At 44.8% G+C, this 14088-nt stretch overlaps 1 protein-coding gene across 3 annotated transcripts in view; it reads right to left on the bottom strand.

Annotated features, from left to right (window-relative positions):
* Nucleotides 1-307: 307 nt before the first annotated feature.
* The window catches only part of HEPACAM2 (HEPACAM family member 2), a 48970-nt gene continuing 35189 nt past the window's right edge, over nt 308-14088 (bottom strand). For 2 of the 3 annotated variants that reach the window (XM_084860465.1, XM_084860467.1), the window contains exons 5-10: nt 11204-11329; nt 11087-11111; nt 10931-10968; nt 8616-8689; nt 6446-6555; nt 308-1897 (exon numbers count right to left, since the gene is read on the bottom strand). In XM_084860465.1, the coding sequence (XP_084716591.1) occupies nt 1888-1897; nt 6446-6555; nt 8616-8689; nt 10931-10968; nt 11087-11111; nt 11204-11329 (383 nt within the window). In that variant the 3' untranslated portion in view covers nt 308-1887. Of the gene's footprint in view, nt 1898-6441; nt 6556-8615; nt 8690-10930; nt 10969-11086; nt 11112-11203; nt 11330-14088 lie in introns of those variants that run through there. The other variant, XM_084860466.1, reaches the window with a different exon arrangement.

Raw genomic sequence — 14088 nt, 5'->3', positions numbered from 1 at the left:
GGTGTAAAATACATGGCAGGAATAAAAACAAAAGGAACTGAACATATTTAGCTCACAGAAAATAAAATAAAGGGGACAAAGCATTGTAGGATTTCTCAATCTCAAATTGGCCAACCTAAAAATGTATAGAGATTAGTTTACATACAAAGTCAACTCAATAGAGCAAAATATTCTGCATGCATGCATGTATAAATACATACATGTGATTCTTAGAGTGCTGAAGCACCATCTTGAGGACAACCCCCCCCCCCCCCCACACACACACACCAGTAAAATAAATGATGCATACTGTTGGATTTTTTTTTTTACCATTTTACTCTTTTTTATTCAAAATCTCATCAAATGTATTACATAAATTCGTTACATAATATACTAAATAGGTTACAGATCGAATTAACACATTATATATTGTACATCAGTGTATATATAATTGATTGTCATTACAAAATTGAATAAAAAGTGCCCAATTTTCAGCAAAATCCATCCAGATCCTGCATTTTTTAATTGATGCAAATATAATTAGTTTTTGAGTTGTTTCTTTTCCTCATTAAGGTATATTACCACATATTATCAAATCATTCCTTAACAGCTGGAATTTTCATTTGGCTTCAATAGTTATCTAGTGGAGAGGTAGGCAAATTTCAAGCTTGTGAGATCTACTTTGTTTCTTAGAAAGCCAAGATCCACCAGAACCAAATATGCGTGACAATATTCATGCAATTAATAACTGCAGTCTCTTTTTAAAAAGTAAAGCATAATTGGCCTCTCCCCCCGATCGGGAACATGATGGGGAAAAGGTTAAAGCTCCCTCCCTCCATACATGGTCCCAATCAAGTTTGGCAGCCCCTATGACTGCTAGTTATTAAAAAATACACTATTGCTACTGAATAATTATGTGCTTAATGCCATGTCTATTTTGTCCCTTAGTCTGTGGCCTTGTCTTCCCCTAGCCCAGTATTTTGTTTCTGAGAATAGCCAGCCAAATGCCTCTGGGAAGCTTACAAGCAGGGGATGAGAGCTGTTATGCTCTTCTATTGTTTGTCCCCAGTCCCCATTCATAAGGATATTGCTTCTGAACATAGAGGTGGGATCTAGGTCTAGCAATCAAGGCTGCTGACAGAATGGCCTTCCAGGGTGGTGGTAGTGGGGTTAAGCAAGTAGAAGAAGCTTTGGGTGGGTGGAACCAAGGGAAGATAGAATGGGAATAGCTGGGGGTGGGGGATTTGTAGCGCCCCCACTTTTTGGAGGTACTAGTCACCACTGCATACATGTCATATAGACATATGTACATCCATCCATCCATAAAAACATACGTACTTCAATGCTGAAATATAGCAGTCACAGTGATTGCTTTGTACATTGTATCAACTGCAATGTTGCACTTAATGTTTTGGGCTGATTTGAGAAAAAAGCAGGTATATGCTAACAAAAACATAAGTTGCTAATGTATAGCTATTTCTCCTTCTTACCAGTGCAGGCTGATGTAAAACCTTAAGGCACATTCCTCTCAATGAAAAGCAACAACAACAACAACAACAACAAAGTATTGAAAATCCCTCTAGCTGGACAGAAATGCAGTCATAACAAATTTTGGAACAAAGTAACAGGCAACATCAACTGCTTCAACATTTTGGCTCTGCTTGTTAGATTTCTCACTTTAACATTCCAACCTGTAAACAGCAGCTCTTTCCCAAAAATCTATAGACTTTAAACAAGATCAATACAAAAACATTAAAAATGCAGCAACGAGGAAATGGGTTTGCTTGTTAAACTTGAGATGGCATTTTCATTATAAGTGGCAGCGTGATCCTTTCTCTTGCTAGCAGTTGTTGCTTCTCCTGTCTACTTTCAGAAACAGATTTCATCATTATTGCTTTCATTTTCTTTTCATGTACCGCTGGGGGGAATCAAACTGATATTTAGTCATAGCCCCTGGTCCAAAAGAGCGTGCAAATGGTTTCAAGTTTCTTTTCTGAACATAGCAGCAAATGTAACATAGTAACATAGTAGCCATATTGATTGCAATTTGTTAGGGAAAGGCTGTTGTAACTCAGTGGTAGAGCATCTGCTTTGAATGCAGTAGGTCGCAGGTTCAATCCCAAGCATCTTCAGGTAGGGCTGGAAAAACTCATATCTGAAACCCTGAGTCGATGCCAGTCAATAATACTGGGTTAGATGGCCCTACAGTCTTACTCTGTGTAAGGCAGCTTCCTGTGTTCTTATGTCTGCTGTAGCAAAACCAGCAACGTGATACATTTAAGCTATCACAGGACATATTATTGTCTTTCCTGAACAGCATCCCTCTCAATGTAGTGCAGTACCATCTACAACAGGGGTTTTGAACTTCTTCAGTGCAAGAGTCATTTTGGAGAAACTGGGGGGGGGGGATTCCAGTGGTGGGCGGGGCCAAAGTCAAAAGAAGATAGGGCCAAAATACAAAACATATCAGTGTGTTTTAGCTTAAAGCTCTAACTTTTATTTTATTATTAAATTTATTAATCGCCCATCTGGCTGGTCACCCAGCCACTCTGGGCGATGTACAACACACCATAAAACAATTTAAAACAATAAAATTCTACCATAAAATTTTTTTTTAAATACCCTAACCCACCCCAAATGCCTGCCTGAACAACCACGTTTTTAATGCACGACGGAAGCTCATTAAAGAGGGGGCATGACGGAGTTCCCTAGGGAGGGAGTTCCACAGAGTGGGGGCCACCACAGAAAAGGCCCTCTCCCTCGTCCCCACCAGTCTAGCTGTCCTGGCTGATAGGACAGAGAGAAGGCCATCCGAGGCTGATCTTGTTAAGCGGCCTGTCTGGTGTTGCTGGAGGCGCTCCTTAAGATAGGCTGGGCCGGAACCATATAGGGTTTTAAAGGTCAAAACCAACACCTTGAATTTGGCCCGGAAAACAACTGGTAACCAGTGCAACTCCTTCAGCACTGGAGTGATGTGATCTCGCCAGCGGCTGCCTTTAATCAGGCGAGCCGCCGCATTCTGTACCAGCTGCAGTTTCCGAACCGTCTTCAAGGGTAACCCCACGTAGAGCGCATTACAGTAGTCTAAACGAGAAGAGACCAGGGCATGTACTACCGATGGGAGCAGATGGTCGGGAAGGAAGGGGCGCAGCTGCTGTATCAGATGGAGTTGATACAGCGCTGCCCGGCTCACAGCTGACACCTGAGCCTCCATGGACAGCTGGGAGTCAAAATGACCCCCAGGCTGCGGACCTGGTCTTTCAAGGGTAGCCGTACCCCATTCAACACCAGGTCAACATCCCTCAGCCTCCTCTTGTCTCCCACCAAAAGTACCTCGGTCTTGTCAGGGTTCAGCTTCAGCTTATTCCTCCCCATCCAGCCACTCACCGTCTCCAGACATTTGGACAGGGATTCTACGGCCAACCTTGGTGAAGATTTGAATGAGAGGTAGAGCTGCGTGTCATCCGCATATTGATGACACTGCACCCCAAACCTCCTGATGATAGCCCCCAGCGGCTTCACATAGATGTTAAATAGCATCGGGGAGAGGATGGAACCCTGTGGCACCCCACAAGTAAGTGGCCACGGGTCCGAAACCTCCTCTCCCAGTGCTACCCTCTGGTACCTGCCGGAGAGGAAGGACCGGAACCACCGCAATACAGTGTCTCCAATGCCCAACCCCTCCAGGCGGTCCAGGAGGATACCGTGGTCAACGGTATCAAAAGCCGCTCAGAGGTCGAGGAGAACAAGGAAGGAGCATTCACCCCTATCCAGAGCCCTCCTCATATCATCCACCAAGGCGACCAAGGCTGTTTCTGTCCCATGCCCAGGCCTGAAGCCCGACTGAAATGGGTCTAGATAATCAGTTTCTTCCAAGTGTGCCTTCAACTGCACCGCCACCACCCGCTCAATCACCTTGCCCCAAAATGGCAGATTTGAGACTGGGCGAAAGTTGTTCAGAACTTGAGGATCCAAGGAGGGCTTCTTTAAGAGCAGTCTTATCACTGCCTCCTTGAGGGCTGATGGCATCACTCCCTCCTCAAGGGAGGCGTTCACCACCGCCTTGATCCCCTCACCCAGTCTCTCTCTGCAGCTCATAATGAGCCAAGATGGGCAAGGATCAAGTAAGCAGGTGGTCGGCCTTACAGATGAAAGCACCTTGTCCACTTCATCAGGAGGAAGAAGCTGGAACCGATCCCACAAAACCGGTTTGCCACAGGCCGCCTCTTGCTCACTAACTGTATCCACAGTGTGCAGAGTAACACACCTAATCTGATAAATTTTATCTGCAAAGTGCCTTGCCAAAGCCTCACAGGAGGCCTTAGAATGCTCCAGTGGTTCCGGAGCCACAGGACCGACCAGGCTACGGACCACTTGGAACAGCCTCCTACTAACTGTCAGTAACTAAGCCTTAAGAGAGCAATTCCAACTGTTTAGAAAGGGGGGAAAAGCTGCACAAAAGCCAGGAGACAACCAAAAAATCAGTGATTGGGAGAAAGGGATGTGGCCTAATTGGGACCCTAGGAGGGCTGCATTTGGCCCCCAGGCATAAGGTTCTGTACCCCTGGTTTACAGTGACTGGCAGTGGCTCTCCAGGTTTTCGAAAAGGCATATTTTCCAGCCCCACCTGGAGATGCCAGGGATTGAACTTGCAGTGTTCTACATGGAAAGCAGGGGCTCTACCACTGACCTACAGCCCTTTAAAAGAAAAAGAAAAGTTAATATTGGCCCTTCCGCTTATGATACATTTCCAGTATAAATGTGAATGTTGAAAAACTTGCTCACCACAGCACTTTTTACTACTCAGCATTTTTTATTCTAGCTGTCTCCAAGCATCTCAGCCCAGCATGAGGGGAGTGAATGACCCTGCCCTTCCAGAAAACTCGGGGGAGGAAACCGATGAACTTCTCACCCTGTTCTGGGCTGAGAAAACTGGAGAGATTCTCACTATTTCTTAGTGTTTCCAAAGCACAGGCTTCTGTGAAAAGCCTCAACTCAACTTCCCCCGCATCCTCTGGAAGTCAGAAGCAACAAAAGAAATTCTCATACAGAGAGATTCTAACTACAGCTGCAGTCCTAATCTCATTTACTAGTGAGTGTATCCCATTGAACTTAGTGAGACTTAGGGTGTCATGATACGAGGCAGAAATCCCGCACCCCTACCGGGCTTTCTTCTTCTGGAGTCTTTCCAGCATCGTGATCGGCACAATACATGTGCTTCCCCCTTTTGGTTTTTTTGGCCGTTTCCTTTGTGCGGAAGTTCCCTATGTTCCATTTATATAGCCACTAGATGGCACTGCAACATTAGGGCAATATTGCGGGTTCCCAGAATTACACGTCCTCTTTAATGGTGGTATAATTTATTACTACATTATTGCTGAGTTAAAACATTGTGGGATAAAGCTAGAAAATCTCAGGACAGGCACCAGGGAATGACGATGTTGTGAAAACGACCTGCAAACTTCAGTGAGTGACCCACCATGAGTGCACGATAAAAGTCTCATGTGATGGCGCCCGTAGTTCTGAGTAAACATGCATTTGACTGTGCTGTAACACAGAATCATAGTTGGAGGGGGCTTTATAGGGCATCTTGTAGGGCATCTAGTCCAACCCTCTACAACCCTTCAGGCCAGGGGGCCAAATATGGTCTTCCTGGAGTCCTAATCCAGACCTCCATGGATTCCCAAATATCCACACCCCTTCCCCCCAACCATCAATCATTTGGTAGTTTCCTGTTTTTTGGGCATCCCCCCTGCCCCCATTCTAAAAGGTGCCTCTCCTACAGTTGGGTTACTGGCAGGAAGCTAAATATTCTGTTTTTATAATAAGTATTTTGGTCCCACCCCTTTAAATTTCAGCCCCACCCACCACTGTGATGCAGCCCCTGAGAGCTTCTCCAAAATAGAATTCACGCCTGCCCTACTTGATGCCAGAAACTCAGAGCTAGAGCCCCCCCCCCCCCCGATGGCTGTCCAGCCAATGCTTAAAGGTAATTGGATCCATTTTCGAACTACTCTTACCAACAAGCAGTTTCTCCTAGTGTTCAACCAAAATCTGCACTTTGGTAACTTAAGCCAAAGTCAGTGTGGTGTAGTGGTGGGAGTGTTGGACTGGGAACTGGGAGATTCAGGTTCTAATCCCCACTCAGCCATGGAAACCCCTTGGGTGACTTTGGGCCAGTCACAGACTCTCAGCCCAACCTACCTCACAGGGTTGTTGTTATGAGGATAATATGGACAGGATGGAGGATAATGTAAGCCACCTTGGGTTCCTTGCAAGAGGAAAAAAGGCGGGATATAAATGCAAGCAATCAATCAATCAATCATAAAATTCCTGTCCTTTGGGGCAGCAGAAAAGACATCTTTGCCCTCTTCTCTGTGACTGCAATTCAGATATTTGAAAAGTGCTGTCATCAGTCCTCTCTAGTTAAAGTGACCCTCTTGATAGATTAGTTTGTGCAACTTACTCTTGATGTTCTTGATGCTGTTCAGGAATATGTCGAACAACTTCATAAACTGTGCCATTAAAATCTTGGCCATGCACAACATCAGAGCCAGAAACAGACCGACTTGACACCTGAAAGTAGGAAATAATCACTTCGTCTGAGCAAGACAGGCAAAACTAGAATTGAAGCCAGTGTGGTATATAGTTAAGAATGCTGGACTACGACTGAGGATATCCAGATTCAGATACCTACTCAGTCATGAAGCTTACTGGGTAAGTCACCATCTCCCAGCCTAACTTATGTCACAGGGTTATTGTAAAGATAAAATGGGGGGGGCATGTACCCCACATTCTGCTCATTGGAGTAAGGGCAGGGGTAAGTTCATTGGAGTAAGTTCACCTGTTCTATGACCAAACTAGTTCTCCTGTGGGAGACCTAAATGGTACCCAGGTTTTGCCCTAGATATACCCAACAGATGCCAATAATTTTATTTGTTTTAAGCAGAAATCCTGTTCTTCATGGATCTAGTTGTATGCCATGCCACCTTGGGAGAGCTTCTGCCTTGAAAGGGGCCAAGGAATACTTGATAGATAGATAGATAGATAGATAGATAGATAGATAGATAGATAGATAGATAGATATTTAGTTTGGCCCCTGATCTAATTTTTTGAAGCAAGGTGAGTTCTAATCTTTGTTTCATAAGGAACTTGATAACTTGTCAGTGTGACCATAAGCTCATAACATTTAGGAAGTGGTTAACCCACTAAGAATGAAGAAGTAACAATGAAAGAAACAGACTGGATCTCTTATGTCATGTCTAGTTTGCCCCGAACTATTTTTGTTTTGTTTTGCAAGATGAGTTCTGTATGTATTGTTAGGGCGCTTTACAGCTTCTATTTATTTATTTGATTACATTTTTATCCTGCTTTTCCTCCAAGGAGTTGAATGCAGCATACATGATTCCCTCCTCCATTTTATCTTCACAACAACCCTGGGAGGCAGGTTAGGCTGAGAGAGAGAGAGAGTGCATGCGCAACTGACCAAAGATCATCCAGTGTGCTTCATGGCTGGGTGGGGATTTGAACCTGCATCTCCCCAGTCCTAGAACACTCTAGCCGCTACAACAGGAGTGGGGATCTACTTTGGTTTTTTTTTAGTAGAACCCCAGATTCCACAAACTGGAAAAATGGTGGCTCAAGAATGGGGGAACATCATCTTAGAATTACGAAACAAGAGTACTTCTGAGCATGTGCTCAGCCCAGGAACTGAGCTCACAGGGCATCTCTACACCAGCCTAAAATCCTGCATTTAAAATGGGGATTTGTGCTTCTGTTTTAAATGCAGGATCACAATGAATCCCCTTTTCACCCACTTCTTTCCCCCCCTCCCCCTTTCCCCTCCTTCTCCCCACATCTGAGTCTTCCATTATCTTTCATTGATCTTGCTCCTTTTCTGGCCGCTTTTACTGTTTTCAGGAAGGGAACTCAAGAGGAACACAACAGGGTAATTTGATAGCTCATTATCTGCAATCTATTTAAAAACAGAACAAAGGGCATTTAGTGCAGCAGATGCCCTGGAGGGTCACAGCGTAATGTAGTAAAGAGCCTGCAAACTTCGGTGAAGGAGCAATCTCAACCTCAGGATAAAAGCTCCGTGTGAAGAACGCCACAGTCTTGAGACACAAAAATCCACTCCTGATTTCCTGCCCAGTTTTCTTCATCTCAGCAGCCTAATTTAGAAGGGGAAAAAGCCTTTTTATTCTTGCTGCTGTTAAAGCAACTGGGAGTCAGAAATCCTTGCAGAACTACCGCAAATCACCTAGAGATCTTTGGGCAGATCCCAATCTACTTTCTGCCCTTCCTGGCACTACACCACACTGGTTTTATATTATCATTTTTCATTGCATCCTGAAGCTCATAAGATTTAGGAAGTGGTTATCACACTGAATGAAGACGTAACAATGAAAGAAACAGGCCAGAAAACAAGACCCAGATTTAGTGTCGCCAAAATGAAGTGACTTCCTTCTTTATGAATCTGTAGTTATGGTTTCTGTTTTTGGACATCTTTAAACTCAGAGCCATCTATGTTTTATAAAACTGCTGTACAGAGTTACTGTAAAAAGGTATGTAGATGGCAATGACTCATAAATAGCGCTATGGGGATATATTTTTGTAATTATGCAAACACTTACCCTCGAAATGCCTGCAGGGTCTGGAAATGCAACAAATTCATATATTCCAAAATCATCTAGTGCATTTTCATGCCCTAAAATGCAGATATTTAAATAGAGAAAAATGTATATTAATTATGGACAATTGTATTCCACCTCAACTTCAGTCCCTCCCACTGGAATACTCGAGTGCGTATGTATTTGAAATATTGTCAACTATACTGAGAAAGTAGAGAACTTGAGTATGTGGGTGAAAGAAGCTTGAGAAGAGGAGGAAGCGAAGGGAGTAACCAACCAGGGCATGGAGCCCTTAGAGCAGGGAGATGGAAAATGGGCAAATCCAAAAAAAATGGACATAATGTGAAGAGGGAGGAGTCTAGGGAAGCAAGTAACTACTCCTACTGGCACAGAGTAACAATGCGCAATTGGGTAACATATACATTTGCTAGAAAAAGCACATAACAAATGGAGGAGACTACAAAAGTAAGCATATAAGTGCTCACAATTCCCTCTCTCTTTCAGCACAAAGTCTGGGCCAAAGTAGATGAGACGCAGGAGATCTGTAACTGCATCTCCCTACTTCTTTCTTTTTTTCTTTCTTAAAAGCAGTTACAGCACCCCAAAATTGGATTGGGGCTGTGATGCTGGGGGAGGATGTATGTTTTCATAAGAACATAAGACGAGCCATGCTGAATCGGACCAAAGTCCTATCTAGTCCAGTATTCTGTACACACAGTGGCCAGTCAGATGCCTGTGCGAAGCCCACAAGCGGGACATGAGTGCAATAGCATCCTCCCACTTGCGTTCTCCATCAACTGGTATACAGAGGTATACTACCTCTGATACTGGAGGTAATATATGGCTATCATGACTAGTAGCCAGGAAATAACCAGACACCAGAGCAGAGAAATGGAAATGAGGCAAATTTAGCAAAATGGGACATTGTGTGAAATGAGGCAGGAGTCTAGGGAAGCAAGTAACTATTCCTACTGGCAGGGCTGGCATCAAGGGTAGGCATGGCCAGGCACCCGCCAAGGGACCACACCCCACCAGAGGCCCACTGACAAAAGCCCCCTGAAGTTGCTCCTCCTCTTCAGGCAAGGTGTGGAGACATTTCCCCCCTCTCTCATAATACATGAACCTGGGGTCATCCCATGAAGCTGACTGGTGGGAGATTCAGGACAGATAAAAGGAAGTACTTCTTCACACAGTGCATAGTTAAACTATAGAATTCACTTCCACAAGATGTAGTGATGGCCACCAACTGGATGGCTTTAAAGGGGGATTGGTCAAATTCCTGGAGGAGAAGGCTATCAATGGCTACCAGTCCTGATGGCTATGTGCTACCTCCAGTATCAGAGGCAGTCTGCCTATGTACATCAGTTGCTGGGGAACATGGGCGGGAGGGTGCTATTGTGGGTTTCCCATGGGCAGCTGGTTGGCCACTGTGTGAACAGAATGCTAGACTAAATGGATCCTTGGTCTGATCCAGCCTGGCTCTTCTTAAGTTCACCATTCCAACCTGCTTGTTCACCTGCCTCTCACTCTGGCCCAGACAACGAGGTGGTGAGAAGCACAGCAGTAGATGCCACTGCCTACTTGCTCATGGGCTCCCTGCCTGTCAAGCAAGCCAGTGGTCATAGAACAGTATAGTAGAATCATAGGGGTTGGAAGGGGCCTACAAGGCCATCGAGTCCAACCCCTGGTGTCTATGATGCGAAGGAGAAGAGGAGCCATAGCTGCTGGTGAGACAATGCCAGTAAGAAGGTAGACTCACTAAAGGAGGGGGCCAATTGATGGTCTCTTGGCCAAGGGCCCTCAAAAACCTGGAGCCAGCTTTGCCTTCTAGAACATAAAAACAGAAAAAGAGCCATGCTGGATCAGATGGTGGGTCCAGCTAGTCCAGCATTCTGTTCACACAGTGGCCAGCCAGCTGCCTATGGGAAACCAACAAGCCAGACATGAGCACAATAGCATCCTCCCAGGCATGTTTCGCAGCACAGAGTAACAGTGTACAAAAAGCCTATGACCTACAGAAGCAAACACATGAGTGTGGGCATGCTTATAATCTTCCCTAGCAGGGAAAATGGCAGGGGGGCAGTTTAGATGAGGAAAATAGTATGTGTGAAAAGGGTTAAGCCCCACTTCCCCAGTACTGCAGACACAATCCAGTTTGTACCCCTCCGCCCAAGGCTGCTTGTAAGGAAAAATAGAAGTGCCGGGAAATCCAGTCATGAACATCTAGTTTGGTCTTCTGCTACCCTTCCTACTCCTTTCTCTTGATTTTAAAATAAACCCCTACAGGTTTACTGATTCCCATTTAATGCTTGTATTACCTGAAATTGTTTGTGCTTTTCTATAATCTGCTTCAGGCCTAAAAACATTAAAAAAATCAAAATATTTAAAATTCAGTGTAGAATCAATAGGTTATGAGGCAGAGGATGCTGGGTTGTTTTTTTAAGGTTTGGGCAAGTAATAATTTAGTTTTCTACCTGTTCTGCAGCTTTTTCTGTATAACTGGAAAAAAAGAGAGACAAAGGGGGAAAATCAACCTTTTTTGCGATAAGTCATAGAAACATTGAATGTAATTGGGCATTCATTTAACATACCTTTATGAGGCTGAAATCTTTTCCATAATGTTAGAAGGCACATTGATACTATCAAAAATAAGGAAATTCCAGTTATTAATCCTAGTGGTGATAAATAGTTGCCTTTCTGGGCCAGCTGCTCCAGTCCTGTGTCAGAGAAAAACAGAAGTTGATATTTGATTTGCAGTTATATTTGTGGATTAATTCTGGTAAGACCTACAATGCAAAGTATTGTACACAAGAATACTTTGGAATCAGAACATTACCACTGTTTAAATAGCATAAATATCCCTGGAGCTGCTGTTTCCACTTTAGTCGCTGCATCTCCCCAGTGGAAAATACTTCTCAAGTTCAGTTTAGGTCAGGGGTCCCCAACCCCCGGGCCACGGACCGGTACCAGTCTGTGGCCTGTTACGAACCAGGCTGTACAGCAGGAGGTGAACGTAGGGGTGTGCGAACCCCCCTTACCTTGGCTCCGGAGGGGTCTGCGGAGGGGGGAGGCGATCTGTCCCTCCACCCCAGAATCCTCACTGGCCCTGGCTGGCTCTGCTCCGTGGCAAGTCCATGGAGCTGCCGGCCAGCTCCGGCCGCTGGCGGACTTCTGGCCGCTGGGACGCCATTTGTGTCCCCGTTCTTCAAGTAATAGGCTACGTAAATCTTTACATAGCCTATTACTGTAAAGTAATAAATGTAATGCTCTTGAATCATCCCAAAACCATCCCCACCGGTCCGTGGAAAATTGTCTTCCACGAAACCGGTCCCTGGTGCCAAAAAGGTTGGGGACCGCTGGTTTAGGTGACACTAAAATATAAAAAAAAAATATTTCTTTTTTTCTGACTTACTTTGCAGTAGAGTCAGAGCAGAACATTACTTAATTCCTTCACTTGGTTTGGACACCAAGTGCGTCTGCACAAACTTTCCCAACCTTGGATCCCCAGATGATGTTGGACTACAACCTCATCATCCTCAGCCATCCTGGCCAATGCTCAGGGATATGATGGGAGTTACACCCAACATCTGGTACTCCAACAACCTAAGTTTGGGAAAGGCTGGAGAGTCTGTAATGTTGACAGTAGGAACGAAAGTAGGGATGTACGAAAGTGACTTACCTTTCGCGGATTATGTTGATGGGGGGGAGGTGTTCCGTCCCTCCCCCTGGAATCCTGGCTGGGGGGGAGGCACTCCGTTCTTCCCCCCGGAATCCTCGAACGGCTGGCTGTGCTCCGTGGCAGCTCTGCGGAGCAGCCGGCCAGGCCCGGCCAGGCCAGAGCCGTCCGCAGCCGGATTTCCGGCCGCGGAGGGCTCTGGGTAAAACAAAAAACCAACTGCATACACAAATGGCGGCAGCTATGGCCGCCGCCATTTGCGTTCCTTCTTTTTGGCCGTCTTAATCTACGTAACTATTTACGTAGACTCTGATGGTGAAAATAAAGGGGAACACAAATAGCGTAGCAGTCACTATTTGCGTCCCTTTTTCATTCACCATTTTAGCCTACGTAAATCTTTACGTAGGCTAAAATGGCGAATCAAAAGGGGACGCAAATAGCGCCTGCTACGCTATTTGCGTTCCCCTTTATTTTCGCCGTCATAATCTACATAAATATTTACGTAGATTAAGACGGCCAAAAAGAAGGAATGCAAATGGTGGCGGCCATAGCCACCGCCATTTGCATATGCGGTTGGTTGTTTTTTGTTTTACCCAGAGCGTATGCGTTTGTTTTTTTTAAAACCTACCCAACCATGATAGGCTACGTAAAGATTTACATAGCCTATCACGTCTTTTTTTTTAAACCTAGCCATGATAGGCTACGTAAATCTTTACATAGCCTATCACATCTTTTTTTTTTTTTTTTTACACACAAGCCTGGAAATGGCAGCGGCGGCGGCAGCCGGTCGGAAGATCCGCCCCAGGTGAGTCTCGTCCCGGGGGGGATCCGTGGGGGGGGCAGGCGGTGGCAGGCCGTTCCACCACGGAGTTTGGGGGGCCGAATGCACTGGCATTCAGCCTCACCGAGATCCGTGGCGGAATTCTCTGACATCCCTAAACGAAAGCTTTCTGTAAATATGCACAGGGAGGGAAGCAGTTCTGGGGAAGACCAGCAGACAAATGAAACCTATGACAACAGCCATTTTAGGATAGGTTTTTGTAAGAATTGCACTTCAGTTGGCTGTGGCACTGTTTTTCAAAGTTTACAACAGCATATATTAGCGTCTTGCCCTCTTCCACCCCCCCCCCCGTTGTTTAAATTCAAGCAAAGGATTATGGGATATTTAAGTAACTGGATCTAAATAAAACTGGTGATAACTAAGTAAGGAGTGCTGTAAAAGAACAGCCCAGTATGGATAGAAAAAAAGTAGTTATTGCTGCAGCCTGATCCTGTACAGTGTTAATTGTAATTAGCCTATGGTACACTTTAATCTACGTTTAATCAGGCTGCTAATGTCAGTCAGCAGTAAAATGAAAGTCAATGGGGGTATAACTGTGGAAGCAATTATAATGACTTTTTAAGATGAAATGAATTCACAGGCAGTTTCCTTTTTGACAGTGTTAATTCATGGGATTGATACAGAATTTGATTTCATAGTGGCTTAACCAGGAATTAAGTGGCTTAATTGCCCATTCACCCAGGGTAGGCAAATAACCTTATTTCCCTGGGTGATTCAGAGATTTTCAAGAAATCTGTGATGCTTTGTTTTCATTGTTTTATTTTTAAAAAGCTTTTCACCCACATTATTGCAGATAACATTTTAAAAGGGTGACTGAACTTAATTATGGCAGTGTACAACCACTAGAGGATGCTCGAGCTTTGCTCTCACTACTTCTGGCTTCTCTTGGAGGACCAGACAAAGATCCTAGCAGTTGCCTGGAACTGCAAGAAGGGAGGGAGCAATTACAGGAAAGCCCT

The sequence above is a fragment of the Heloderma suspectum genome, chromosome 5, assembly GCF_057233095.1.
Source record: "Heloderma suspectum isolate Gila_16-S chromosome 5, 16-S_ref, whole genome shotgun sequence".
Lineage (NCBI taxonomy): Eukaryota > Metazoa > Chordata > Lepidosauria > Squamata > Helodermatidae > Heloderma > Heloderma suspectum.
The sequence above is the reverse complement of the archived record's forward strand: the minus strand, read 5'-3'. Positions and strand labels throughout refer to the sequence as shown.